At 36.4% G+C, this 27,918-nt stretch overlaps 1 protein-coding gene across 1 annotated transcript in view; it reads left to right on the top strand.

Moving 5' to 3' along the window:
- The first annotated feature begins 2,603 nt into the window (after positions 1-2,603).
- The window catches only part of AP4E1 (adaptor related protein complex 4 subunit epsilon 1), a 70,538-nt gene continuing 45,223 nt past the window's right edge, over positions 2,604-27,918 (top strand). Inside the window, exons 1-8 of the mRNA XM_040226510.1 lie at positions 2,604-2,802; positions 4,619-4,690; positions 10,980-11,103; positions 15,455-15,528; positions 17,891-18,012; positions 20,595-20,754; positions 22,502-22,668; positions 25,593-25,666. Of these exons, the coding sequence (XP_040082444.1) occupies positions 2,653-2,802; positions 4,619-4,690; positions 10,980-11,103; positions 15,455-15,528; positions 17,891-18,012; positions 20,595-20,754; positions 22,502-22,668; positions 25,593-25,666 (943 nt within the window). The 5' untranslated portion in view covers positions 2,604-2,652. The remainder of the gene's footprint in view (positions 2,803-4,618; positions 4,691-10,979; positions 11,104-15,454; positions 15,529-17,890; positions 18,013-20,594; positions 20,755-22,501; positions 22,669-25,592; positions 25,667-27,918) is intronic.

The following is a 27,918-nucleotide window of genomic DNA, read 5'->3' on the forward strand; positions in this document are numbered from 1 at the left end:
CAGGTTTCATTTTCTTGGGCTCCAAAATCACTGCAGATGGTGACTGCAGTCATGAAATTAAATGACGCTCACTCCCTGGAAGAAAAGCTACGACCAACCTAGATAGCATATTAAAAACCAGAGACATTACTTTGCCTACAAAGGTCCATATAGTCAAAGCTATGGTTTTCCAGTATTCATGCATGGATGTGAGAGTTGGACCATAAAGAAAGCTGAGGGCCGAAGAATTGATGCTTTTCACTGTGGTGTTGAAGAAGACTCTTGAGAGTCCCTTGGACAGCAAGGAGGTCAAACCAGTCAATCCTAAAGGAAATCAGTCCTGAATATTCACTGGAGGGACTGATGCTGAGGCTGAAGCTCCAATACTTTGGCCACCGGATGCAAAGAGCCAACTCACTGGAAAAGATCCTGATGCTGGGAAAGACTATGGGCAAGAGAAGGGTATAACAGAGGACGAGATGGTTGGATGGCATCACCGACTCAGTGGACATGAGTTTGAGCAAGCTCTGGGAGATGGTGAGGGACAGGGAAGCCCGGCATGCTGCAGCCTATGGGGTCGCAAAGAGTTGGACCCGACTGAGTGAGTGAACAATAACGGTTATCATGAATTTTTTCTGAGGCTTGGCCACACAGTTGATAATGCAAAAACAAAACAAAACAAAACAATGAGAATAAAATTAATATAGTTAGTAACATTCTGAATAAATATTTAAGCTAAGAAATTCTACTAGGTGTGACTCAGAATCTCCCCTGGTCATCTCACCAGTCTGTTTTACACCATCGGCTATTTGTAAGGGAAATGATACACTGGCATTGTACATAAAGTTCACTAAAGTTGACTATGAGCATTGTGACCCCTTACAAGATTGAGAAAGCAAGCTTATCTTCTAAGAGTTAGATAACTAGTGCTCCCCCAAAAAAGAAAAGGAAAATTGATGTTTATGGTGGAGTAGGTATTTCTGCCATTGGGGAAGTCTGGTTAATGCATAATGCAATTGCACAATGCGCACTAGAGGGGAGGGACGGACCCAAATAGGCACAGAAAAATGTTATGTCTAAATTTCTCTTGTCTTGCCTTAAAATATGAATTTTTATTGCATCACGAAGATAGCTTATAAGAACCCACTAGAAGTACTGAGGATAAAACGAGCTAATCTCTGAAAACACACTGATCTACCAACATATCCTAAACCGTAGCTGAATCTATAAAATCCAAGAGGAGTATTCAAACACGCATTTCACCAGCCAGTAGAGGCTGTAAATCATCTACCTTCTGGAAAAAGTCTCTATACACTCTGGAGAGGATAAGCATGAAAACAGCAAGTAACATTAAAGTAATGTTGTGACTATAGTTTTGACTTCCTGGATCCTCTCTTAGGATCCTCAGAAGTCATCAGACCACACTCTCAAAACCACTGTACTAGATTCTGTTCCAAACCGAAGTTGGGATAACAGCAATGAATAAGACATCCTCAGTGCAGGGAGATAAATATTGATGTAGTGGCAACTGTCATCCGTTTTAAAACAGAAAATAACAGAACATTGCGAGACGACAGGTCGGGGGCGGTGGTGGCGGTGGCCACCTGACCACTTCCCCTTGCTGGCTGCCTCCCCAGATCCTAGAAGAGGGGCGGAAGGGTAGGGACACTGGCCAAGAGTCCCTGTACGCGGCATGGGCTGAACCCGGCAGGATGAATCCATAGGACAGCCGCGCTGTCATTCAACTCCACCAGGGTCCCTGGCACCGGCAGGACCGGGGCGGCGCGTAGTGCCGCGGTCCCTCGTCGCCCCTCAGGGTGCGGCGGCGGGAGGTGTAGGGATTGCCGGTGGTCCCCAGGCAGTGAGTGGTGGCCAAGAGAGCGCCAGGAATGTCCACCTCCCTGTGGTGCCCCAGCAGCGGGGAGGTGCCTAAAAGGAAAGCGAGACTTTGTCGGGCGAAGTATGAAGGAAGGACGGCCGCAGCGATTACCTTAGGAGGAGCCAGAGACGCGCGAGACACTGGCGTTGCCATCGAAACCGGGAGAGTCCGGCCCTTCTCAGTTCAGTTCAGTTGCTCAGTCGTGTCCGGCTGTTTGCAACCCCATGGACTGCAGCACACCAGGCTTTCCTGTCCATCACCAACTCCCGGAGTTTACTCAAACTCATGTCCATTGAGTCGGTGATGCCATCCAACCATCTCATTCTCTGTCATCCCCTTCTCCTGCCTTCAGCCTTTCCCAGGATTAGGGTCTTTTCCAATTAGCCAGTTCTCTGCATCAGATGGCCAAAGTATTGGAGTTTCAGCTTCAGCGTCAGTCCTTCCAATGAATATTCAGGACTGATTTCCTTTAGGATGGACTGGTTTGATATCCTTGTAGTCCGAGGGACTCTCAGAATCTTCTCCACCACTACAATTCAAAAGCATCAATTCTTCGGCCCTTCTTCTCCACCACAAGACGACAGCATCCGCGCAGGCTTGGAGCGCGGTCTTTCGCTCGCGGACTCTCGCGCCCTCTAGCGGCGTCTCTCGAGAAAAACACTGTACTTGTCCGCGCGGGACGCGAATAAAGATTTCTTCTTCAAACAAACAGGAAGTGCCTACGGAGGCCTGGCCGGCGGCGGGTCAGGGGCCGGGCATGAGGCCGGGCGGCGACCGGATCGCGGGCGGCGGCGATGAGCGACATAGTGGAGAAAACACTGACGGCGCTGCCGGGACTCTTCCTGCAGAACCAGTCGGTTGGCGGGCCTACGGCCGCCAAGGCGTCCTTCTCCTCCCGGCTGGGCGGCCTGGTCCGCGGCATCACCGCGCTCACCTCCAAGCACGTAGGTGTCCGCCGGGCCGGGAGGTCAGGGGCGCCTGAGAGAGGCCCCCTCTCAGGGAGGCTCTGGTCCCGCGGTGAACCCCTGGAACTGGCTCTCCGGCGGATTTGTCTGTCGATCCTGGCTTCTCTCCGGAAGCGTCACTTGGGCTGCCCGGACAGACAGACAACTAGGAGGCCAGGTTTCCACAGTTGGCCCTGACGTTGACTCATTATTATCTGGGGCAAAGTCTTTACTGTTTGAGCCTCCGTGTGTTTCTCGAACGTCGAAGTGTCAAAGTACCGATACATATTTCATAGATTGTTTTGAGTGTTAGAAGAGACACCAACCAGTTGAAAGTACCAGGTGCCGTGGAAGTGTCAGCGTTATTCTAAAAAGTTTCTTTCTAATTCGGATTCTTGCTCTCTCCCAGTTCTTTAGTGTATGCTAGATAACATACATTAGAACAGACCCTGCCATCTGAACCTGCTGTTGAATATGTTTGGGGAGCTCGAGGTTCTTAGGTTAGACCTCTGGATTGGGGAAAGAAAAAGCGTAATTCTTCCCAATCTCAGTATTTGCTGAGTAAGTTTCTGCCTCTGATGGGCTTTGAAAACGAGCATTTATAATGGAAATTTTTAAGTTCCCACAAACTTTCTGTAGTTGCATGGGTTGTGTAAGATGCTGATAAAAAGCGTCAAGGATTTTGTATCTTAAAAAATCATGTGGTATAGCATAATTTATTTGTTCAGAAAATACTTATGGAAGAAGCTGTGTGTTAAACCCTAAGGAAATAGTCTAAAACACATTTCCTTTTTCCAAAGAATTGGTCCTTCATCTTGGGTTTAAGACAGGTATAAGGAGTATATGGTGAAATATGTGTTAGGAGAGAAGGAAGGAGAAAGACAGGAGGTTTTTCTTCAAAGTGCTCTGAAGGTTTAAAAACTGTTTTTAAACTGAAATAGGATGATGTACTGGAGAGGATCTGTTTCAGAAATTCACAAGGATTCACAGGATTCAGAAATCACAGAAAACAATTATTTGTGGACTTAATATTGTTTAACATTTTGTCCTTTGCTAATTTTTATGAGATGGTAAATGAAATAAAGTATTTTTGGTTTTAAATTGCAGTTTGAAACTGTATGTAAGGTATCTAAATGTGGCAGTACTTCACTAGTATTTTTTGGTTAGTTCCTTAATGGGCATCTGCTAGTTCATTGTGTAACTTAGAGATAGCATTGTGTTGGGCAAAATTTGGACCAATTTTCAAGGTGAAATACAATGCAGACAAGTAGCCATATTTGTGAATTTATTGTGTGTGTGTGACAAAGAGATGGAAGGGTAGGGAAAGGATGCAAGGAATAAAGGGGAAAAGATAGGGAAGAAGAATATAGTTTAAGGGAAAAGGATTGGCTTTTGTTTGTCTTCTTACCCTGTTTCTCCATTCCACGAAGAAGAAGGTGTGAGAACCTTATTCTGGGCCACTACATGAAGAATTTCTTTTCTACTTACTCTCCAGTGTTAATTAAAAAAAAAAAAAACACAACAACAACAACAACACAACATTTTCTGCTAAACCGTCCTTTAAGGGGACAGTAACTGAGTGAAGAAAAGAGGAGTGGTGAGTTAGCATGAAAATATTTATTTTTTCCAGGAATGATTCTGAGGGTTGGAGAAATCCCTTTAGGCAAATCTGAAGCACATACTTTTTATAACTCTCCTTTAAAATAATGTTTCTTTTTCATTTATAATATTGTGAGTTGTATTTTTTCCCTTTTAAAAATACTGTTACAGTTTAAAAAGACAGTTATTCATGAGTCAAATATTTTCACTTTTTTAGGAAGAAGAGAAATTAATCCAGCAGGAACTGAATAATCTGAAAGCAACTGTTTCTGCTCCTACTACAACCTTAGTAAGTTACATAGTCAATGTCAGCGTGTTTTCAATTTGAAATCTGGTCTACTATTGACTCAGTAGTGCATTAACTGATGAGTTGCTAAAATCTAATATATCACATTCAAAATCAGTTATGGATGATAATAAGTCAGACGTTAACTTTGGCCTTTTATTACTGACTGACTGCACCAGACCAAAACTTGCTTGACTGATATCAGTTCAGTGCCAACATGATGATAGTTATGTAAATGTGGTAATACTCCTGGGACCCCATAACCCATCTTACTGTTTTAATGTTGTGCACTGAAAGAAGGTTGCTGCTGCTGCTGCTAAGTCGCTTCATGTCTGACACTGTGCGACCCCATAGACGGCAGCCCACCAGGCTCCTCTGTCCCTGGGATTCTCCGGGCAAGAAAACTGGAGTGGGTTGCCATTTCCTTCTCCAATGCATGAAACTGAAAAGTGAAAGTGAAGTCGCTCAGTTGTGTCTGACTCTTAGTGACCCCATGGACTGCAGCCTACCAGGCTCCTCCATCCATGGGATTTTCCAGGCAAGAGTACTGGAGTGGGGTGCCATTGCCTTAGGACACTTAATTTAAAATAGTATTTTAATACTATTAAAATACATAATATTTAATATATATTAAATATAAGTATAGATAATATACATTATATAATATTAAATAAATAATATATAAAATATAAAATATAATACTATTAAAATAGTAGTATTTTTTAAGGGCTCATTTTAAAATTATTATTGTTATTTATTTATTTATTTATTTATTATTTTACTTTACAATACTGTATTGGTTTTGCCATACATTGACATGAATCCGCCACAGGTGTACATGAGTTCCCAATCCTGAACCAACCTCCCACCTCTCTCCCCATATCATCTCTCTGGGTCATCCCAGTGCACCAGCCCCAAGCATCCTGTATCCTGTATCGAACCTAGACTGGCGATTCGTTTCTTACACGATAGTATACATGTTTCAATGCCATTCTCCCAAATCATCCCACCCTCTCCCTCTCCCACAGAGTCCAAAAGTCTGTTTTATACATCTGTGTCTCTTTTGCTGTCTTGCATAGAGGGTTACCATTACCATCTTTCTAAATTCCATATATATGTGTTAGTATACTGTATTGGTGTTTTTCTTTCTGGCTTACTTCACTCTGTTTCATCCACCTCATTAGAACAGATTCAAATGTATTCTTTTTAATGGCTGAGTAATACTCCATTGTGTATATGTACCACAGCTTATATTTAATATATATTAAATATAAATATAGATAATATACATTATATAATATTAAAATAAATAATATATAAAATATAATACTATTAAAATAATAGTAGTTTAATACAGACCTTACAGACCTGAACTGATACATTGTAAAAATCTCTTATTTTGCATTTTTACATCTTGGAGTATAGGTTGACCGACAAAGTAGAAAAATGATTTTCTTGCTGTAAAACTGAGTATATTGCATAATAGCTAAATCAAGATCTAGTTAAAAAAATTGATTCCCTATAATTTGATATTCAAACAGCATTCATTCAGCAATTAAGCAGTGGCCACTGTGGGACTGTCCCTACATAGTTAGATTAAGGCCTAGGTTTGTTTTTTCTTTTAATTTTTACATGGTTTTAGATAATGAGATTTTATAAGCAACATTTATTTAGCAAAGATTTAGAGAGTGCTTTCTTTGTGTAAGTTGCTGTGGCATACACTTCTAATAAAAATACTAGGGTGATCATTTTATGTGTACACATGATTATGTGTGTGAATAACACTTGTAAAATCTGAGAGAATATGTATATTTCCTTTTCTGGTTATAATAATAGGATGGTGAATGCTGCTGCCCTATTCGTGGTCTCCAAAGGAGAAGATTTAACTCCAGGACCAAAGATAGTCACAGTCACTCAGAACTTCGTATAGATTTTATTTAAAGTGAAAGTGACAGAAAAAGCTTCTGACATAGACATCAGAAGGGGACAGGAGAGTACCTGCTTCACTAGTTTAAGCAGGACCTTATATACTTCTCAACCAGCTGCTGAGAATAGATAACAAATACCTCAAGGCTGTGAGAATTTCGCCTAGACCCTTTCTAGTAACATACGTCCTGGGATGACATCTGCATGAGATTAGCCAGAAGGAACAGATTAACCCAGAGCTCAAGGCTGTGGAAGTTTTACCCAGGCCTTCTCCCATAACATTCATCCAAAGCTCAAAAAAAAGGCATGTCCTTGAACAAGAGATGCCGCTGCCTATGAGACCTACTTGTCTAAGGCAAAAGAATGTGAGAAAGAAAGAATGTTTACTTGCTCCTTAAAGGGGCCTTGCTTAGGTTTGGACCAGGTGGATAGAAGAAACTCAAAGCATAATTAATGTGATACAGTGTTCAATGTCAGTCTCTCACTCGTGTCCGACTCTTTTGTGACCTCATGGACTGTAGCCCCCAAGCTTCTCTGTCTGTGGAATTTCCCAGGCAAGAATACTGGAGTGGATAGCCATTTTCTTCTCCAGGGGATCTTCTGCATCCAAGGATCAAACCCAAGTCTCCTGCATTGCAGACAGATTCTTTACTGCCCAAGCTATCAGGGAGGCCTCCAGTGTGATATATCTGTGTGTATACATGTGTATATATGTGTGTGTGTATAGATATATATATGTTTATATGTGTATGAATAAAATCATTATGCATTGTGATACTTGAAAGATATGTTAAGCAATTACTTGTCTTTTTAAGCAGTGACTTCTCTCTTTTTACTTGATTTCCATTTTCTATAGTTGGCATTATTAAGTACAATTTTTCATGTTATTCAGTATAAACCTGGTGTTCACAGAATTTAGATAAGTAGATAGAAGTTAGGATAGAGTTTGAAGGAAGATTTTATAATAATTATGGCCAATCACTCTGAGTGTACGTTATAGAATAATCTATCCTTGAGGTGGTCATGTAGAAGTTAGATTACAGTTTGTTAAAGAAATTCTGAGGTGAATTTCTACATTGGAGAATGCATAATAGTCTATGCAATAGAATTTTACTTAAAGTTCCTAATGACTTTTGAGAACCTATGAGATAAAATGTTACAAGATCAAGGTTGATATTTAAGGGCTTAAATGAACACTTTTACTCCTCGTTGATACAGAATTTTGCTTATATATATATATATTTATTTATTTTACTGTGATGGGTCTTAGTTGCAGCTTGCAAAATCTTTAGTTGTAACTTGTGGGATCTAGCTCCTTGACCAGAAACTGAAGCCAGGCTGCCTGCATTGGGAATGCAGTCTTAGCTACTGGACCACAAGGGAGGTTCTGATACAGAAGTTTTTGAAGAAGCTTCCAGTATCTTTTACACGTTTTCTCAGTTGTTGTTGTTCAGTTGCTCAGTCATGTCCAACTCTTTGTGACCCTAGGGACTGCAGCATGCCTGGCTTCCCTGACCTTCACCATCTCTCAGAGCTTGCGCAAACTCAAGTTCATTGAGTTGGTGATGCCATCTAACCATGTCATCTTCTGATGTCCCCTTCTTCCTGCCTTCAGTCTTTCCCAGCATTTGGGTCTTTTCCAATGAGTTGGCTCTTCGCATCAGGTGGCTGAAGTGTTGGAGCTTTGGCATCAGTCCTTCTGGTGAATATTCAGGATTGATTTCCTTTAGGATTGACTGATTTGATCTCCCTGCAGTCCAAGGGACTTTTAAGAGTCTTCTCCAATACGACAGTTCAAAAGCATCAGTTTTTTGGCACTCAGCCTTCTTTATGGTCCAACTCTCACATCCATACAGGACTACTGGAAAAACCATAGCCTTGACTAAATGGACCTTCGTCGGCCAAGTAATATCTCTGCTTTAATTTGCTGTCTGGGTCTGTCATAACTTTTCTTCCAAGGAGCGAGCATCTTTTAATTTCATGGGTGCAGTCACCATCCATAGGGATTTTGGAACCCAAGAAAATAAAGTCTGTCACTTTTCATTGTTTCCCTAGCTATTTGCCATGAAGTGATGGGACTAGATGCCATGATGTTATTTTTTTTGAATGTTGAATTTTAAGCCAGCTTTTTCACTCTCATCTTTCACCTTCATCGAGAAGCTCTTTAGTTCCTCTTCGCTTTCTGCCATAAAGGTGGTGTTATCTGCATATCTGAGGTTGTTAATATTTCTCCTTGTAATCTTGATTTTAGCTTCTGCTTCATCCAGCCCGGCATTTTACATGATGTCCTCTGCGTATAAGTTAAATAAGCAGGGTGACAATATATAGCATTGGTATACTCCTTTCCCAATTTGGAACCAGTTTTTCTTAGTATTTAGTAGTTAATGTGGTAATGAATTAACATTTATTACTTTAAACCCAAGTGACCTAAATTAAATCATTAAATATTATTCCCTTTAGATTTTCCTGTGATTTATTTTTAAACTTGGCATATTTAAATGTGTATGTGTATATCTCTCTATATATAATATATATGAAATATTAAATGTTGTCCTTAGTTTAAAACATTTTATTTTACTATTTCTTCTTAAGCATTTTGTGATTTAGGAATTCTATAATTCTGTTATACGTTAGGATTAATTGATGAAAGTGAAAGAGGAGAGTGAAAAAGTTGCCTTAAAGCTCAACATTCAGAAAACTAAGATCATGGCATCTGGTCCCATCACTTCATGGGAAATAGATGGGCAAACAGTGTCAGACTTTATTTTTTGGGGCTCCAAAATCACTGCAGATAGTGACTGCAGCCATGAAATTAAAAGACGCTTACTCCTTGGAAGAAAAGTTATGACCAACCTAGAGAGCATATTGAAAAGAAGAGATATTACTTTGCCAACAAAGGCCTGTCTAGTCAAGGCTATGATTTTTCCAGTGGTCATGTATGGTTGTGAGAGTTGGACTGTGAAGAAAGCTGAGCGCCGAAGAATTGATGCTTTTGAACTGTGGTGTTGGAGAAGACTCTTGAGAGTCTCTTGGACTGCAAGGAGATCCAACCAGTCCATTCTAAAGGAGATCAACCCTGGGTGTTCTTTGGAAGGAATGATGCTGAAGCTGCAATTCCAATACTTTGGCTACCTGATGCTAAGAACTGACTCATTGGAAAAGACTCTGATGCTGGGAGGGATTGGGGCAGGAGGGGAAGGGGACGACAGAGGATGAGATGGCTGGATGGCATCACCGACTTGATGGCTGTGAGTTTGAGTGAACTCCGGGAGATGGTGATGGACAGGGAGGCCTGGTGTGCTGCGATTCATGGGGTCGCAAAGAGTCGGACATGACTGAGCGACTGAACTGAACTGAACTGAATTAATTTTTAGATACTAAAATAGTCTGAGCTTTACATATTTTGAAACACATTTATTTATATTTTTAATTTTTGATTAAAATTTGCTGTCAATATTGAGAATGCAGATGTTCTCATACTAATAAATTTATAGAATCTCTTAAAACAAGTTATTAGCTTATGTTGTAAATATTGAAAGACTCAGTTAAGTTTAATATTGGAATGACTCTACCATTAATAGGGCTTCCTGGGTGGCTCTGACAGTAAAGAATCTGCCTGCAATGCAGGAGAACTGGATTCGATCGCTTGGTTGGGAAGATCCTCTGGAGAAGGGAATAGCAACCCATTCCAGTATTCTTGCCTGGAGAATTCTGTGGACAGAGGATCCTGGTGGGCTACAGTCTGTGGGGTCGCAAAGAGTCGGACACAACTGAGCAACTGACACATACACATACCATTAATAAAGTCATAATAATTGTGAGAGTTGTTGAAAAAGTAATACTTACAATAAATCATTGCATATCATATACAGCATAATAATTCTGAAGAAACTCAAGATGCAATTTGGTATTTTAAGTGTGAAAAATATTTTCATTACTGAAATTGTTACCAACTTGTGGGGGTTTCATGGATATTTTCATTTGACAAAGTGTATTAAATGATGTGCTGCATTCTAGAAGCCAAGTTAGAGTACTATGAGTGAAATTTTTTCTGAGGACCATGCGTCTCACATTATAACCAAATTTTTCAGGAAGGGGACCTAGAATTAGAAATAGCTATAGTTGATTTATTTTATATTGTTGCCTCTAATGAAATATCAAAATAATTTTACTAAAATGAGTACTGTTGATAGTTAAATTTGGGAGAAACTTGTTACAAAGTCTGACTTTGGGTGATAATTTACATATGTTGTTTCTTCAGTGCCAGGATTAAAGAGTTCTGCTGTTAAATGATTACAAACATACTAAAAGAATCAAAGCATTCTATTTATTTATATGATTACTGGATTTTTTTTTTTTTTTTCAGAAAATGATGAAGGAATGTATGGTGAGACTTATCTATTGTGAAATGCTTGGGTATGATGCTTCCTTTGGCTATATACATGCAATCAAGTTGGCACAACAAGGAAATCTTCTAGAAAAAAGAGTAGGTATGTATGCGTTTAAGACTTCTGCACTTTATCTTAAAGTTCTGGCTAGTATATAAAATGAATGATGACTGACACATAGTATGTTTTTAGAACCCTGCCTTGTGATTTCCTTGCCTTTAAAAGATAATGCTTCAAACACTTACAGCCTATAAATGAAATCAGTTTTCCTGATTCATAGCATTTTGGAGTTACATAGAAGATTAAAAGTTGCTTGTTCTTATGATGGTGGTTAGATGACTTTGTCAAGACTCACTGAACTATACCCTTAAAAGGGTGACTTTTCTTAGATGTAAATTATACTTCAGTAAAGCTGATTTTAAAAAGTCTATTCAGTTTCATCAGTTTAATGATCAGATATTGTTTTTTATAGAATAAGACTGAAATTGCTGTGAATAATTTTAGGTATCTTAGTCCATGAGGCTGCTAAGAGTCAGACATGACTGAGTGACTTCACTTTCACTTTTCACTTCCATGCATTGGAGAAGGAAATGGCAACCCACTCCAGTGTTCTTGCCTGGAGAATCCTAGGGACGGGGGAGCCTGGTGGGCTGCCATCTATGGGGTCGCACAGAGTTGGACACGACTGAAGTGACTTAGCAGCAGCAGCTCTTAGTTTCACAAATATTAGCTATAAGGATTTCAGGTATCTTTTAAAAATTGTTATCTCTATAACTAGCCTTTAAGGCTATTAGTAAAAGTCCTTTCAAAGACTTAAATCTTGTTTACTTATAGCTTGAGCTTCATATCAGAAAGTTGGGGAGGAAGCCCTTTAGAATAACATAGGAGCAGAGCATATTCTTTCTCAAAGAAGCTGATACTGTTGTGTTGCTGGGGACCAGCATTCTTCTCGTGTTCTATGACCCACGCTGTCCGACCGTGGGGAAGGGTGGAGATGTCTTGGTAAAGGTTCTGAGACTATCCTCACACAGCATTCTACTTGTTGAACCCCACTTCACCAAAAATACTCCTCTGTCTTTCGTTATATTCTTCCCTCCAAGTACAGTGGCCTCTGGCAGCCTCTCTCTCCCTGTCTGTATTTCAAACCAAGCTTTAACTCTTCTGTGATCACTCAGGTGGCTCCTACCATCTCTTTGTCTTTTCCAACCTAATTGTAAAATCTCTGAAAGCAGGAAATTTTGAAAACAATAGATGGTCAATGCTTTGTACATCTGTTGCTGTCTTTTTCTTTTTAGACTTTCATGTAAAAATTTTTTCATTTTCAATTAAATTTATTTACTTATGACTGTGCTGTGCAACTTGCGGGATCTTAGTTCTTTGACCAGAGTTTGAATCCATCCCAGCAGTGAAAGCGCCAAGTCCTAACCACTGGACCACTAGGGAATTCTCTAAGTTTTATTTTTAAAATATGTAAAAATTACTTGTGGTACATGGTCCAAAGTTAAGACCTGGTAAAAAGGTATAACTAGACAAATTTCTAATTTGTCAAGTTTTTACTTTTATTTCTAGCTCCTGTATGAGGTTTGCCCCTTACCCCATGAGTAACTATTTTCACTAGTTTCTGATTAATCTTTCCATTGCTTCTTTTTGAAAATAAGCAAAAGAGTACACATTTATATATTCTCTCTTACACAAAAAATGGCTTGCTGTAGAGATTATTCTACACCTTGTTTTGATATCTTTGTATTTTTATACAGTTGCATAGTTTTCACTGGGTGGGTGGATATACCACAGTATTTTCAATCAGGTCTCTATTGGTGGATATATGAGTTTGTCTTTTGTTTTTTGCTCTCATAACCAATGTTGCAGTGAATGACCTTATACATGTGTTATTTCATAGTTAAAGTGGCTAAGGAGACCCCAGACTCATTGAGATTCATGGTCTTTCTTAGGAAAGTATTTTCTTGCCACCTAGAGAGACATGTATGTGGGTATCAGAAGTTCTTTATGTGTGCTAATGACTGGAAGTTTTGTTTTTTAATGTGATGTGAAAGTTGCTCAGCCATGTCTGACTCTTCGCAACCCCATGGACTATACAGTCCATGGAATTCTCCAGGCCAGAGTACTAGAGTGGGTAGTGTTTCCCTTCTCCAGGGGATCTTCCCAACCCAGGGATCAAACCCAGGTCTCCCGCATTGCAAGCGGATTCTTTACCAGCTGAGCCACAAGGGAAGCCCTTGTTTTGTAAGGTAGCATTTAAATCTTTTATGTCTTGATTTTAGTACTTCTGCATCATCTACTCTCCTGAGATTTCTATGGCTAACTTTGGTGCTTTGTCCGATAGATAATGCCTTATTGTTTTTCACATGAATATTGTTGAATAAATGAATCTCAGTATCCACCAAGTCAAGTATTATGTTAGGTGCTTTATCTTGTGACATGGTATTTCACTTTACAGAGGAGAAAACTGAAGCTCAGAAAGGTCAAGTCAGTTGTCGAAGGTCATAGAGCTATTAAATGGTGGAGCCAAAATATGAACCCAAGTTTCTATGAATCAAAGCCTGTATTCTTATCCTATAGCTCACTCTTAATCATAGCAAGTGTGCTTTATAATCATAGTTGTTGTTATTTCTTCTCCTGAAAAAGAAAGTGAAAGTGAAGTCACTCAGTTGTGTCCGATTCTTTACGACCCCATGGAGCATAGCCTATCAGGCTCCTCTGTCTGTGGGATTTTCCAGGCAATAGTACTTGAGTGGGTTGCCATTTCCTTCTCCAAGGGATCTTTCCAACCCAGGTATCAAACCCGAGTCTCCTGAATTGTAGACAGATGCTTTACCGTCTGAGTCACCAGGGAAGTCTTCTTTTCCTGAAGTCTTTTTCATTTTTTGAGTCACAGAATATCTTTTCCTCCTGTTTCTGGATTATCAAAATAGTTTCCCTGTTTTCTCTGGTTGTCAAAATAGGACATTCTTTGACACAGATTTAAGATTTTTTGTAAGGTTTCAAGGTGGTCTTTGGATTAGTTTGTTGATCTTCTTACATTGTGGTACTAGTGACTTAAGTGTGGATAATATCTTTGCTGAACAGATGTAGTCTGATAAGATGTAATCTCTGCTTTATTTATTTTTTAAAACTTATTTATTTTAATTGAATAATTATAGTATTGTGGTGGTTTCTGCCATACAGCAACATGAATCGGCTGCAGGTATACATGTGTTCCCCCCCTCCTGTAATCACTGCTTTAAATACTGTCTAGGGTTTTTCTCTTTCCTGGTCCTGGTTTGTTCTTTTTTCTCCATCCTGATTATGGGAGTGATAGCTCTGCTCCTCTGACCTTCAGTGAAGATGTTTGGTTATGAGAATGGGAAATTTCTGACAGTTTTCCCACTTTCCACAACATGCACAGACAGTATGAATGCTGGGTAGTAATAGGGATAGTTAACCTTAGAATCCCTAATAAAAGGGCTGGAAGAATTGAAAAGAATGAAAAACAACAGGGATGGGAAACAGGGAATCAGGTCTCACGTGAGACTGAAGAAACAGAATAGCATAAGGGTTAGAAATGTGACCTAACTCCTACCGGCATGGTTGTAGTCCTGGCTCCGCCATTTAGGAGCTGCAGACCTTGGCAGTTATCCTTCTGAGGCCTCATTTTTATACTGGGGATAATAATAATATCTATCTCATAGAGTTATTGTAAAGATTCAATAGGCTTGTAATGTATTTGACCCATAAAAACTGTCTAACAAATGTTATCAATATGAAGGGTGACAGGAAAGTGAAATGGGGCATCTAGATTCCATACACATGGTATTTGTCATGGTATTAAAGTGCTTCTCAATTTTAAGATGTACTTTTTAATGTTTTGATGTTATTAAAAGTGCTTAAGTCAATGAGTATATTTAATGTGGTAGACAGTGTTTTTTTCTCAACATCTATTCACTCAATAGTTTATCTTCAAATTGAGAAAAAAAGATATTTTTTAATGGCTTAATGTATGATTTATGTCATATGGTTTGGTATTAAATAGCTCATTCAGTAATACAAATATCTGGTAACTCACTATTTATTAACTATAATAGCTGTTAGTTTTTGGATAATTGTATTTGGCTATAAGACAAAATGTTTTGATTGACTGTGTAGAAATTTGCACAGACGATAGAAGGTATATATTCCTAATATCATTTACAGGACTTTAAGCTGGTACACATAGGCTTTTTCCCATTTTAGTTATATCCTGTGAAATACCTCATTATGAAAGACTTCAGGATGAACACCTGAAATCTTCCTTACTGAATTTTTTTGAACCTTCTTATTTTACTATTTGTTTTAATATTTACCTGTAACTGCTGTCTTTGACATTCAAACTTTGGAATATATTATTGCTTTGTTTAACTTCTTAAGAGTTAATTTTTGACAGGTGGTAATGAGACTTTTTCTCTCAAATTTTAAGGTTATTTGGCTGTATCTTTATTTCTACATGAAAGTCATGAACTATTGCTTCTCCTTGTGAATACAGTTGTAAAGGTACAGTATTGTATGCTGGTTAATATAAAGTCTTAAATTATTCCTTCAGGCATTTGACAGTTTGTATATTTTTGAAAGAATGTAGGCTTGCAGAATGAGTTTATTGGAAAGATCTTTTAGATCAGTTTCTGCATCTGTAGAATGAGGATAATAATAGAACTTAACCAAGTTGTCAGGGTTGAGTGAAACACTCTACAAAATAACATTTGCTACTGCTGCTGTTATAGTGGTTTCATTTAAAAAAGCAGAGTTAAGGAAAATAAACTCAAAATGGTCTAAAGATCTACATGTAAGACCTGAAACTATAAAATTCCTAGAAGAGAATGCAGGTGGAATACTCTGTGACATAAATTGTAGCAACGTTTTCTTGGGTCAGTCTCCTAAGGCAGAATAAATAGAAAGCAAAAAATAAACAAATGGGACCTAATTAAACTTAAAAGCTTTTGCACAGCAAAGGAAATAACTGATAAAATGAAAAGGCAACCTACGAAATGGGAGAAAATATTTGCAAATGATGGGACTGACAGGGCTTGATATTCAAAATATACAAACATTCATACAACTCAGTATAAAAAAAGTAAACAACACAGTCACAAAATGAGCAGAAGACTTGAGTAGACATTTTCCCAAAGAAGACATGTAAATAGCTAACAGGCAATGAAAAGATGCTCAATGTCACTAATTGTTAGAGAAGTAAAATCAAAACCACAGTGAGGTATCACCTCATTGAGAATGGCTATTGTCAAAAAGTTCGTGAAAAATAAATGTTGGCAAGGATGTGGAGAAAAGGGAACCCTTATACATGGTTGGTGGGAATGTAAATTGGTCAGCCACTATGGGAAACAGTATGGAGATTCCTTAAAAAACTAAAAAAGAACTACCATATGATCCGGCAGTTTCACTCCTGGGTTTCTATCTGGACAAAGCGAAGACACTGACTTAAAAAGGTATATAACCTCAGTGTTCATAGGACGATTTATAGTAGCCAAGACATGGAAACAACCCAAGTGCCCATCAACAGACAGTTGGATTAAAAAGACTTGGTAAATATACATAATAGAATATTATTCAGGTATTAAAAACAGTGAAATACTGCCATTTGTAGCAATGTGGATGAACCTAGAGAATATTGTGCTTAGTGAAATAAGTCACACAGAGAAAGACAAATACAGTATGATATCACTTCTATGTATAGTCTAAAAAATAATACAAGTGAATGCATATGCAAAATAGAAACAGACTCACAGACAGAAAATGAACTTGGGGTTACCATAGGGAGAGAGGGGAGGAACAACTTAAGAGTATGGTATTAATAGGTAACAAATTACTGTATATAAAATAGATAAGGAAAGGGATAGCACAGGGAAATATACCCATTTATCATATAACAGCCTACAATGGAGTATAATCTGCAAAAATTTTCTAAATCACTATGCTGTACACTTGAAACTAATACTACATTGTACATCAGCTATACTTCAGTAAAAGAATAAATAAAAATAAAAAAAGCAGAGCTGGAACTATAATTCAGATCTCCAGACTCTTAGTCAGATGCATTTTCCATGCTGTTGTCTTTTTTTCTAGGATCTATTTTAAAGGGATATGATAAAAACTGAATAATTGAAGTCTTTTAAACTCTAAAAGTCAATTTAAAGGAGAGTAGAGTATAATTGGGTAACTAAAATGTATGATAATAAAAACACAATTTAATCCACATGCAGTATTTTTTTCTGTTAAACTTTTAGACAAAATTGGTAATGAAGTATAATTGAATTGTTGAGCTTTTTCATGTTTATCTTGTTTCTTCTGATCTGTGAGAGAGAGAGAGTGTGTGTGTGTGTAGTACTTTCTGAATTTTAAGTCATATACTCTCTGAAGGTTACTAAGTGGCTTTAAACCTTTCCAAACTTTCAAAAACGTAGTTTCAGTTTCTATTAAAATAGTTTATAAACTTTGTGCTTATATAAGTATATATAAATGCATGCATTTTATAGTATGTATTAAAAAATTAACTTCCTTTTAAATTTCCACTGATATTATTGCTTTAACAATAAAAATTCATAAAATTTTTTTGTTACTGGTTTAGAAAAGTTTTAAAGGCTGTAATAAAGAAGACTGCTTTGGTCAGTGTCAGAACAGAAATACAGTTTCCTTTAGATTGGTTACTTTTGGGCTGTCTTTATCTATTGATTCTTAAGGCAAGTGAAACACTGATATTCCTATAAAATATGAGGTATTCCTAAATGGACAAATTAGTTGAAAACTACAGTATTAAGTATATAGGACCATTGCAATGTTGAGCTCACTGTCCCTAGTTTCAGAATTTGCACTGAATGTTTTCTTTGCTTAATAATTATGTCAGGACTTGCAGAGCACTAACCTAGTAGAAGTATGTATGGCACTTACTATCGTCAGCCAGATTTTCCCTCGAGAAATGATTCCAGCTGTTCTTCCATTGATAGAAGATAAACTTCAACATTCTAAGTAAGTAAATTCTTTTTTGGATAGGTGTCTACACTGTGTATTTTTCAAAAGAAAAATTTATACTAAAAATTTTATTCTAACTTTGATTTAATGCTACCAGAATAGAGGATATTATTTGACTGCCAGGTATAATACAAAAATCCCCAATAGCACTGTCTTTTATTTTTTTGTGAGTTTAGAAAAATGTTAGGCAGCTTTCTAAAGTTAAACTGAGACAGTGAGGCTTACCATCAGGAATCCTTGGCTCTCTTTCCACTTCTGCTGCTAACTATCAGTGGTCCTATTTTTCCCTTGGCTATATGGGGTTGATTGAAGCTCCTTAGTTCTCACAAAGTTGTTTTATAAAGTGAAATAATGGAAAACATTTGGAAGTGGTTCAGATGCCATGAATACATAGCTTCAATGTACTGGAGATGCTTTTATATCAAAACTGCAGCTTTCAAATTCTATTTTATAGCAGGATATGTACAAATGAACCTTAACTTGTAGTATTTTGCTAATTTTGAATGATTCCTTAACTCACCTTATTAACTTGATTATTATTTTTTCCAAACTTGGAGTTGTTTTGTTTTTGCTCAAGCCCCTTGATTTCATAACCTTTATGGCTAGGAAAATGTTTAGTCACTAGCCATTTTTCCTTTGTGATTGCAGTATTTTTTTGTATACATATTTTTGTTAAAGATTTTTTTTTGTTACCTGTATAATATCTCTTTATGTCTATGCTTTTTTAAGTCAATATTTTTAGTGTTCTAAGATTATAAAATGTTGTCTTATGGTTTGTGTTCTTTAAGAAATCTTGGGCCATGAATCTTCCAGCTAAAAATGATAGCTCTTAGTGAGAATTATGGAGTAACTTCATAGATTTTTCAGATTTGTTTTATGTTGAATCGGTGTTTAGAACAAATGATGGGCATGGACAGTCAACTACTGGAAATAAAATATTAGCCTTTATTTAGAAGTTGATCTGATCATAGCTGAGCATATTTTTATGGAATTTTCCCACTGTTTTGTGGTAGCCATACTTACCCTTTATATGAAATCTTTCTGAGAAAGATTTGAATTTTTTGTTTGTTGCTTCCCATTTACCCTCTCAATTTTTTCCGTGTTGCTTTCCATCTACTCTCATTTCAAATCCTGGCCTTTCCTGTCTTGTACTAGTTAGAATTTAGACTTTCTGAAACTCTGCTTTTGCAGTTATGGCCATACCTACTTCCTTGCTGTGGAGTAAAGAACTAAAAAAGAGTTGTGGGCCACAGCTACAGATAGGCCAGTAGAAGTCACAACGAAGCTGTGAGACAGGGGTTGGACTTGACTTTTGAATCCTTGGTTGTATTTTCACATACCAGACCTATAGCCCAAATCCAGTTTTTTTGATACCTTGTGTTATTGCCACCATTTTGGGCCAGACCAGCGGATTCCTAAGCCTGATGAGGGTCTGTATTCTTTTTCCTCACCTCATTTATTTACTGTGTCCTGGAACTCATATTGGTTAATACCCAATAGCAACACTTTGGGATGTAGATTCCAGTTACCATAGTAGTAATACTAGTGGCAAATCTGTTGTTATCTGCTTTCTTTTTATGTGAAAAGGATTTTCCATCAGGACATGGTTTACCCAGGAAGATAGTGGGTTGCTTGTTAATGCAGAAGCTGGATGACCATTTGTTAGTAATATTATAAAAGGTATTCTTGAATTGAACACAGAGGATTGCATTGAGTAATCTCAATTTTGAGATTCTATGATTTTAGGTAACAGAAATACATCTTAAGGAATCCTAAAAGTAAATACTTTACTACTGCTGTTGTGAGCACTGCCAGCATAATCTGCAGATATGAGCCATGTGGAAACAGGCATGAGAGAGAAAAACAAGAATATAATTCCTTGAAAATGACATTGTGTTCACAGGATAGCAACTCTTTATTTTTGCTTCTTGTGTGCTAGACATTATCTGTTACAAATGAAGCGCACGACTTGTATATACTTTCCTCCTCATTGTAATGAGGTTTTTGAAACATGAGCTGGGCAAGGAGAGGAGTAACATCTTTTAATGTAAGTCCCCCTTATACTCCCCTGCCCCACTTAAGTATTTGGAGTATGTTTACCCGTGATATAAAAAAAGAAATAAAAAGCTGAAATGTTAAGGAGACTTTAATGTTAATGAAGAGACTGCTTGATATTACTAGCTGAAATTACCTCTTACTCATTTAAACTTACTATTTATTTTCTTCCCAATCTTTATAGAGATATGGCTTTCAGAAATGGAATTTGGGAGTTAAATTTGTTTATCTTTCTTGCTTTGTTTTGGTTTCAAAAGTAATATGTACTTGTTATCAAAAAATGTTGTAACTAAAGAAATATATAACATGGAGACTTAAAGTCTCTTGAGTTCTTAACCTCCTAGAGATAACCATATTTTATAATTTGGTAAATTAGAATAAAAATTAATAATAAATGGGTAATTCTCTCTTTTTTTAGATTAAAGTAATAGCTGGTATTTTGAATCATCTGGTCCGTAATCTTTTCACCCTAAATGTCTGGTATTTCCAGATGGTTTATTTAGATTTTATTTTTTTATCTTTAGGGAGATTATACGAAGAAAAGCTGTTCTGGCATTATATAAATTTTATCTCATTGCTCCTAATCAAGTACAGCATATCCATGTTAAGTTTCGGAAAGCACTTTGTGACAGAGATGTTGGGGTCATGGCTGCTTCCTTGCACATATACCTTAGGATGATTAAGGTAAGTTGACATTTTGAGAAGTCACTGAGTAGCTATCATTAGAAAAATATAACTATGTAATTAAAAGAAAACTCATATTTATTTCAGTAAACTGTGTAAGTCACATTTAAGTTTGTATTATTGACCCTTTAATAGTAATTTTTGCATGTTGTTAATAGCATGAGTTGCAGACACATTATAGATTTAGTTTTCTTTCTTAAATGCCTGAAATTTTTTCATGTTATGAAAGAAGCATGAAAAAATGGTAGCTCTGGAAGGTGGTTGAAATTTGCAGATTTGTGGATTTTCAAGAAGTGGCTGCTTTTTGTACAGCTTCATGGGATACTTACAACAGCTTATAAAAGTGAGGAGAGCTGGTGGGGAATGTGTAAGGCACAGTCTGCAGAAGCAGTCCCTAATTGTTTTGGCACCAGAGACCAGTTTCGTGGAAGACAATTTTTGCATGGGTTGGGGAGGGGGAGGGTGATTTTGGGGATGAGTCAAGCACATTATGTTTATTTTGCTCTTTATTCCTATTATTATTACATCAGCTCTACCTCAGATCATCAGGCATTAGATCTCAGAGTTGGGGACCCCTTGTCTATTGTGTTGATTCCATACATTGATTCTGTGTTAGAGGAGGAAAGAGGATTAAATATTATAGTAAAAATTTTTTTCTAAATGGTGATATGGGTTTATACTAACTCAGCCCCAGTGTATTGCCTGAAACCTTTTGTGTCTGAAAATATATATTTGTGAGAGATTTCATCATACCTCATAATGCTATTGAAATAAATGTAAAATTATATAAACTGAAAGTTGTCTTTACTTTTAAGCATTGCATGTTCCAAAGTAGTATGGTATAAATAGATAATTGATATTAAATCTTATTTTCCTCTAACATTTATTAAACTCTGAGAGAGCTATTATTTCCCTTCTAAAAATTTGTCCCTGATACATATAAAAATTACAGTGAAGAGTCTAACATTCATTTTGAGAATATGTATTTAATTTCCCTAATTCAGGCAGATGGTTACTAGACCATAGTTGTGATCAATTTGTAATGTATATAATGCTGAATCACTGTTGTACACCTGAAACTAATACAATATTGTGAGTCAACTATACTTCATTAAACAATATAAGATGAAAAAATTTCCCAAGTCCGAGAGAGTAGTCTGATAGATAATCAAGGCACGCTCATTCAGAGTCACAGATATGTTTAAATAATATAGAGTTAATTAATTTTTAATAACCAGGCTTGCTGATTTGGGGAGTTTTGAATGTTCGAGTAATGTTGGTTGTGCTCTTCCACCCAGAACATAATTTAGTTCAATTACATGGGAAGTCTTTTGCAAACAAAATTGAGAGATTGCAGACAGGCCTTGATTTTCATCTAAAGTAGAGATTACTTTTTTTTTTTCAGTATGCCAGTTCTTTTCAATTTTTAATTGCTGATACTAGCTATTAAAAGTTCTAAGATGTAATTATCGAACTTTGTAAAGGTAATTAAACTGGTGTGTGGGACAAGTAGGGAATGGTGGAAGCTTTTAGGGGCATGATTCACTTCTGAATCTGGTCACCAGAAGAGTTTCATTGTGGAAGGAATTACACACATCAGAGGACTGTTTCATTATATGTGAACATGAGACTTCTAAATGAGCATATACCAAGTTAGATTCTGCATAGCATTTCAAGCAGATCTGTTTTATTTTTTGAGATATTGTTATTAACAGAAAGTTTTTTTGTTTTATTTTTTTGACTATAGGAGAATTCATCTGCATATAAAGACTTGACTGGGAGTTTTGTAACGATTTTGAAGCAAGTGGTTGGAGGAAAGCTACCAGTAGATTTCAATTACCACAGTGTACCAGCACCGTGGTTACAAATTCAGTTGTTGAGAATACTAGGACTTCTAGGAAAAGATGATCAAAGGTAAACTCTTCTAAGTAAACTTGATATTTTTAGGCTTTAGTCATGTAGAGGTTCATGATAAATCAGATTCTCCCAATGCTTAGTTGACTTAGTAGTGATAAGTAGGCCACTGTAAGAAGTGTATAAATTCAGCCTGTTGAGATAATCCTGGCTTTCTGCTTATCTAAGTCCACTCACAGAAGAAGTTACCTTTGGAGCTCCATATCTTCTGTGAAACTCTCTGAATCATTCTAGTTTGGAAGTTGGGAAGCTTTTTTATAAAAAGCCAGATTATAAATATTTTAGACTTTGTGGGCTATATGTTGTCTATTGCAACGTGTTAACTCTGCTGTGGTATATAGCTCAAAAGCAGCCATAGATAGTATGTAAATAAATGAGCACAGCTCAGTTCCAGAAAACTTTATGGATGTTAAAACTTAAATTTCATATAAACTTTATGTGTCATGAAATATTCTTTTGATTTTTTTTTTTAACCATTTAAAAGTGTAAAAACCATTTTAGCCTATAGCCAATATAAAAATAGACATCTGGCCAGATTAGGCATGCAGACTATAGTTTGCTGACACTATTGCTATAGTGGAACAATTCATTTTGTCTGAATTACTTTTTTAGGCAATAATTTTATGAAACTTTTTATGCCTGTCTTTCTAATTACATATATCTTTTGTAACTTTTAATTTTGCTCTAGTGTTTTAAACTTACAGAAAATTTCCAAGAATAATACAGGGAGCTCTCTACCTAGATTCATCAGTTGTTTATATTTGCTTTATCATTCTTTCTGTCTCTTCCTGTAGGTGCATGTGTGCACACATTATTTTTATTTAAATTTTTTTTCTGAGCTGTTTGAAAGCAAGTTGATTTATTCCCCTCAAGAGCAAGGACCATTGGCTGAAGTCCCTGATGTGTTTCTATCTTGAGAACATATTATTAATCAGATTCTGACTGTAGAGATATGGTTTTGTTTTATACAGTAAGGTACATGTATTTGCTAATTCTTTAGTCTTGCCATACTACCGGATTGTCCTCCAGGCTATTGCTCCTGGTAAAGCCCTCTCAGCTTCAAGTCAGAATCCATCTTTGGTGAGCTCCTAATGAACACCAGCTGGGCTGTATCACTCTTGGTATTGCTATTTTCCTTTTTTCTATATTTATGAATCTCAACCTTGATTAAAGCCTGGGGTGAAAACCTGGAGTTGATGGAGCAGATGCACACATTAGAAATGTTTGTCCATTGTGGAGCTCTAGTTGAAGCTCACTAGAATTGTTTTAAAACCATTAATTTCATAGTAATGCATTCAGATCTCATTGGTCCAAAAAGATTTAATGCCATCATATATTGTCAGAAAGTTACTTTGTAGGCTTAGTGAATTTACTAAATTCGTTAACTCATTATCATCCTTTGCTTCAAGGATGAATTTGGAGAATACATACAAAAATGAATATGTTTACAGAGTTCAGAGAGCTCAGTTGAATAGAAATTAGACTTAATTAAATGAGTAAAGAATATATCTCTTTTACAGTGTTATGGACATTAAAATGTTTTCTCCTTTTTTGTCCCAACTCTAACGAGGTTTTATGTTAACATGTATTTCTTAAGACATGATATGCTCAATTTGGCAAAGTAAAAATGTTATTTTGTAACAGGATTCTAATATATTTAATTGTAAGTATTAATTTACTGGAAAAGTCTTAAATTTATGGTCTTTTATATCTATTTGAATATTTTTTATAGCATTCTGCTTCTTAGGTTATTAACATTCAGCTCAATCATGCCTGCAAATGTTTCCACATTTTGTGTGGTTAATTATAACTCCTACATTGGCTTTTAAAATTGGGAAATTATACTGTAATGTTAAGTGTAGAATTACCAGATTTTTGGGGGGGAATATTTGTAATGTCTACTATATGATTGTTGTCTGTGGAAGAAATGCTTACATAATAAAATGAGGGATTTAAAAATATGGTTCTGAATTCTCAGTTGATATGTATACTTCAGTTAAGGTGCAGTAAAAGTACACGCACTTCAAATTGAGTTTTATAGCTGTATTTTTTTTTAAAAAAGAAGACATTTTCTCAGAAACTTGTAACATACATGATAGATAATTTGTATAGCCCAAGATTATTTTGATCTTTTTGTTTTGTAGTATAGTTTTTCTACAAGAAACTACTGTGTATTTCTTTGTTGATGGTGCCTTTTTTCTATTAGTGCTTTTTGATTTTATAAAACATACAAAAATATCAGCTGAGAAGCCATATTTTTTACCATTGGCCTTTTAGAGAGGACTTTTACCTGGAGAAAAGGCGTAGTGGCAGAGTGCTAGGGGTCTATAAGACACTGCATTTTTGTATAGTTTCTACCTCAATTCAGTTACTGTAACTGTAATCTGTGACCATAAAGACATAGAATGGTATAATTTGTTAATTTCACAAAAATATAATTTCTTTAAATGAAAGTTAAAATTTTCTCTCTGAAGAACCTACTGCTGCTCAAAGAAAGAATGATACTTGAATATTTTTTGAAAAATAAGTTTAAAATACATATAATATACTCTCTGGAATAATCTAGATATGTGAAGTGTTACTATAGTAACTTTAAACAGGTAGAAATATTATATTACAAAGAAAATGATAAAAGATAGAGTGTTCAATCAAATGAAAACCATATTTAAAGTAGGTACAGATTGAGGAAAGAGTTGATTGACTTTCCTCATTGGCTAGTCAGCTTTGATAAAGCAGAAGGTTAAACTCTTAAAAAAGTGAAAGTGGAATATTTAAGAAGTGAAATTCCCATAACTTCATAAAATGAATTTCTTTCACTTCTTTTCTGTAGATCCTCAGTTTTAAAGAGAGAGAAGTTTGAAAAACTATGTTTTATGGGGTTATAATACTATAATTCTACTGCAAATAAAATATCTTTTAAACAGGACAAGTGAATTAATGTATGATGTTCTTGATGAATCCTTACGAAGAGCTGAGTTAAATCACAATGTAACATATGGTAGGTAATATTTTTGTAAATGCTGCTCTAATAATGTTTTCAGTATTATAGCTATATCTGTGTTAGAATACTGTGAATTCCAGTAAATTTTAAATGTTAATTTTTAAGGTGGTTTTGGGTTATTATTTTTCATTGGAAGTATTGAATAACTAATAAAAATAATTTGAAATTATGGCATTGTTTTAAATGTTGACATAAATTGACTATTATAATTGTCTCTCTTTTAAAGACTTCATTTTTAAAGAGAATTGTCTCTTTATTGAAAATGTTCAATAGATGGTTCAACAATCAAGCATCTGACAGTGAAGATAACCCAGTAGATCTATTCCATACTTAAGAAAACAGTTTTCAAATAAAGCAATCTGTCATCTAGTCACCAAATATTTAAGGTTTTATTATTTATTAGTCCCTGTGCAAGATGCTTGGAATACAGTTGTGAACAAAACAGTCTTTATCATTGAGCTCATAGCCTAGAGAGATGGAAAGGGACAGGTACTATGAATGTTACAGAGGCAAATTACAGGGGACTGTGGAGCATATAGCAGCTATTCTTAGTTGAGCAGAAGGATAAGGAAGGCTTTTTCTAAAAAAGTGATAGTTAAGACAACTAAAAATTGAATTTGAGATAGATAAGAATATATAGACGTGGAATAATGAACTTTGTAATGAAGAGAGAGCAGCTATTTATGTTAAACACAATTTAAAAAAGCCTTTTAGTGATAGGAAACAAGAGTAAAATATGGGAGGAGAGAGAACTGAGAAAAGTAACTAGTCTTAATAGCCAGAAAAAAGAACTCTTAGTTCTTTATTGATCAGCTTGAGAAAGCTTATTGAAGAAAGTGGGATATTTTGAGATATTTAAGAGACAGAAGTAAAACAGTTTGAATTTTGCCTACTGTGGAGATGAGCACTAGAAGAAGTATTGGGAAATATAACTCAAATGAGAAGTCATTTCTTAATCTGGTGAAATACCATGAAATAGGGGATAGAGAGGAGTGTTTGTTCTTTCAGGCAATGATAAACTGCAAATCTTAAAGAATAATGGTTGTAGAAACGTAGACTAGAGGGCAGAAGTTGAATCAGTTTTAACTGTAATAAAACTGAAGAAAGGATGGAAGGAAGGATTGCATCTGTAAGGCTAGTACAGAAAAAGTAATGTACATGGTAGTGAATTGTGATAGTAAATTTTGAAGGATACATTTCTGTTTTGCATGTATAAATGGTAGTTAAGGTAACAAGCATGGTGGTCATTTATTCAACCAGTATTTATTGAATTCTTACAAAACAAAACCTTAATTTTTAAACTAGATACAGATTGAGGAAAGAGTTGATTTACTTACATATTCCTCCCTGCTAAATGTGGGAGATTAAAGGAAAAATCAGGTAGACACAGGCCCTGCCCTTCTAAGTGTATAGTATAATGAACAGTTGATGTCATCTAGGATCTTACTGGGACTTACCAGGTGGCGCTAGTGGTAAAGAACCTGCCTGTCAATGTAGGAGATGTAAGAGACTGCAGGTTCGATCTCAGGGTTGGGAAGATCCCCTGGAGGAGGGCATAGCAACCCACTTCTGGATTCTGTAGAATCCTACGGACAGAGGAGCCTGGCGACCTACAGCACGCACACAGGATCTTATTATGTAATGGGAAGAACAAGGCATCAGAGGTAAGGATGATCCTTATTGAGGCAGGTGGTTTGGCCAGGAGCTGTCGGAATAATCCAAAGTAGTGTCAGAATTTTTCCAGGCAGCTAAAGTAAATTAAAAAGTTGTTTGAGATATAATTATTTTATTGGATAGGTAATATATGCACATGGTTCAGAAATCAAAAGGTACGAAAGGGTATACAGTGAACAGTAAAGTGTCCCTTCAACCCTTGTCACCCACTCCTGTAGATAACTGCTGTTACCTGTTCCTTTCGACTTAGAGAATATTGTATACCTGAGGAAATAGTTTTAATGTTCTCCATTAGGACATCCTTCTTTTATTAAGATTGACCAATGCTAAGGACGAGACCAGTGCTAACAATTTGTTTCTTTGTAGTCTGCCAGTCCAGTGTTTAACCTTGCCAGAGAAACTTAGTTTCTGTTTTCTTTTTTCCTTTATTTACCTCTCTTTGTTCTGCATTTCTCCCCATATTTGTACCGATACAGTTTATAGCTTACATTTATCAGTGTTAGAGTATTCTCTGCTGCTAAGTCACTTCAGTCGTGTCCGACTCTGTGCGACCCCATAGACGGCAGCCCACCAGG

This window comes from Oryx dammah, unplaced genomic scaffold, assembly GCF_014754425.2.
Source record: "Oryx dammah isolate SB20612 unplaced genomic scaffold, SCBI_Odam_1.1 HiC_scaffold_26, whole genome shotgun sequence".
NCBI lineage: Eukaryota > Metazoa > Chordata > Mammalia > Artiodactyla > Bovidae > Oryx > Oryx dammah.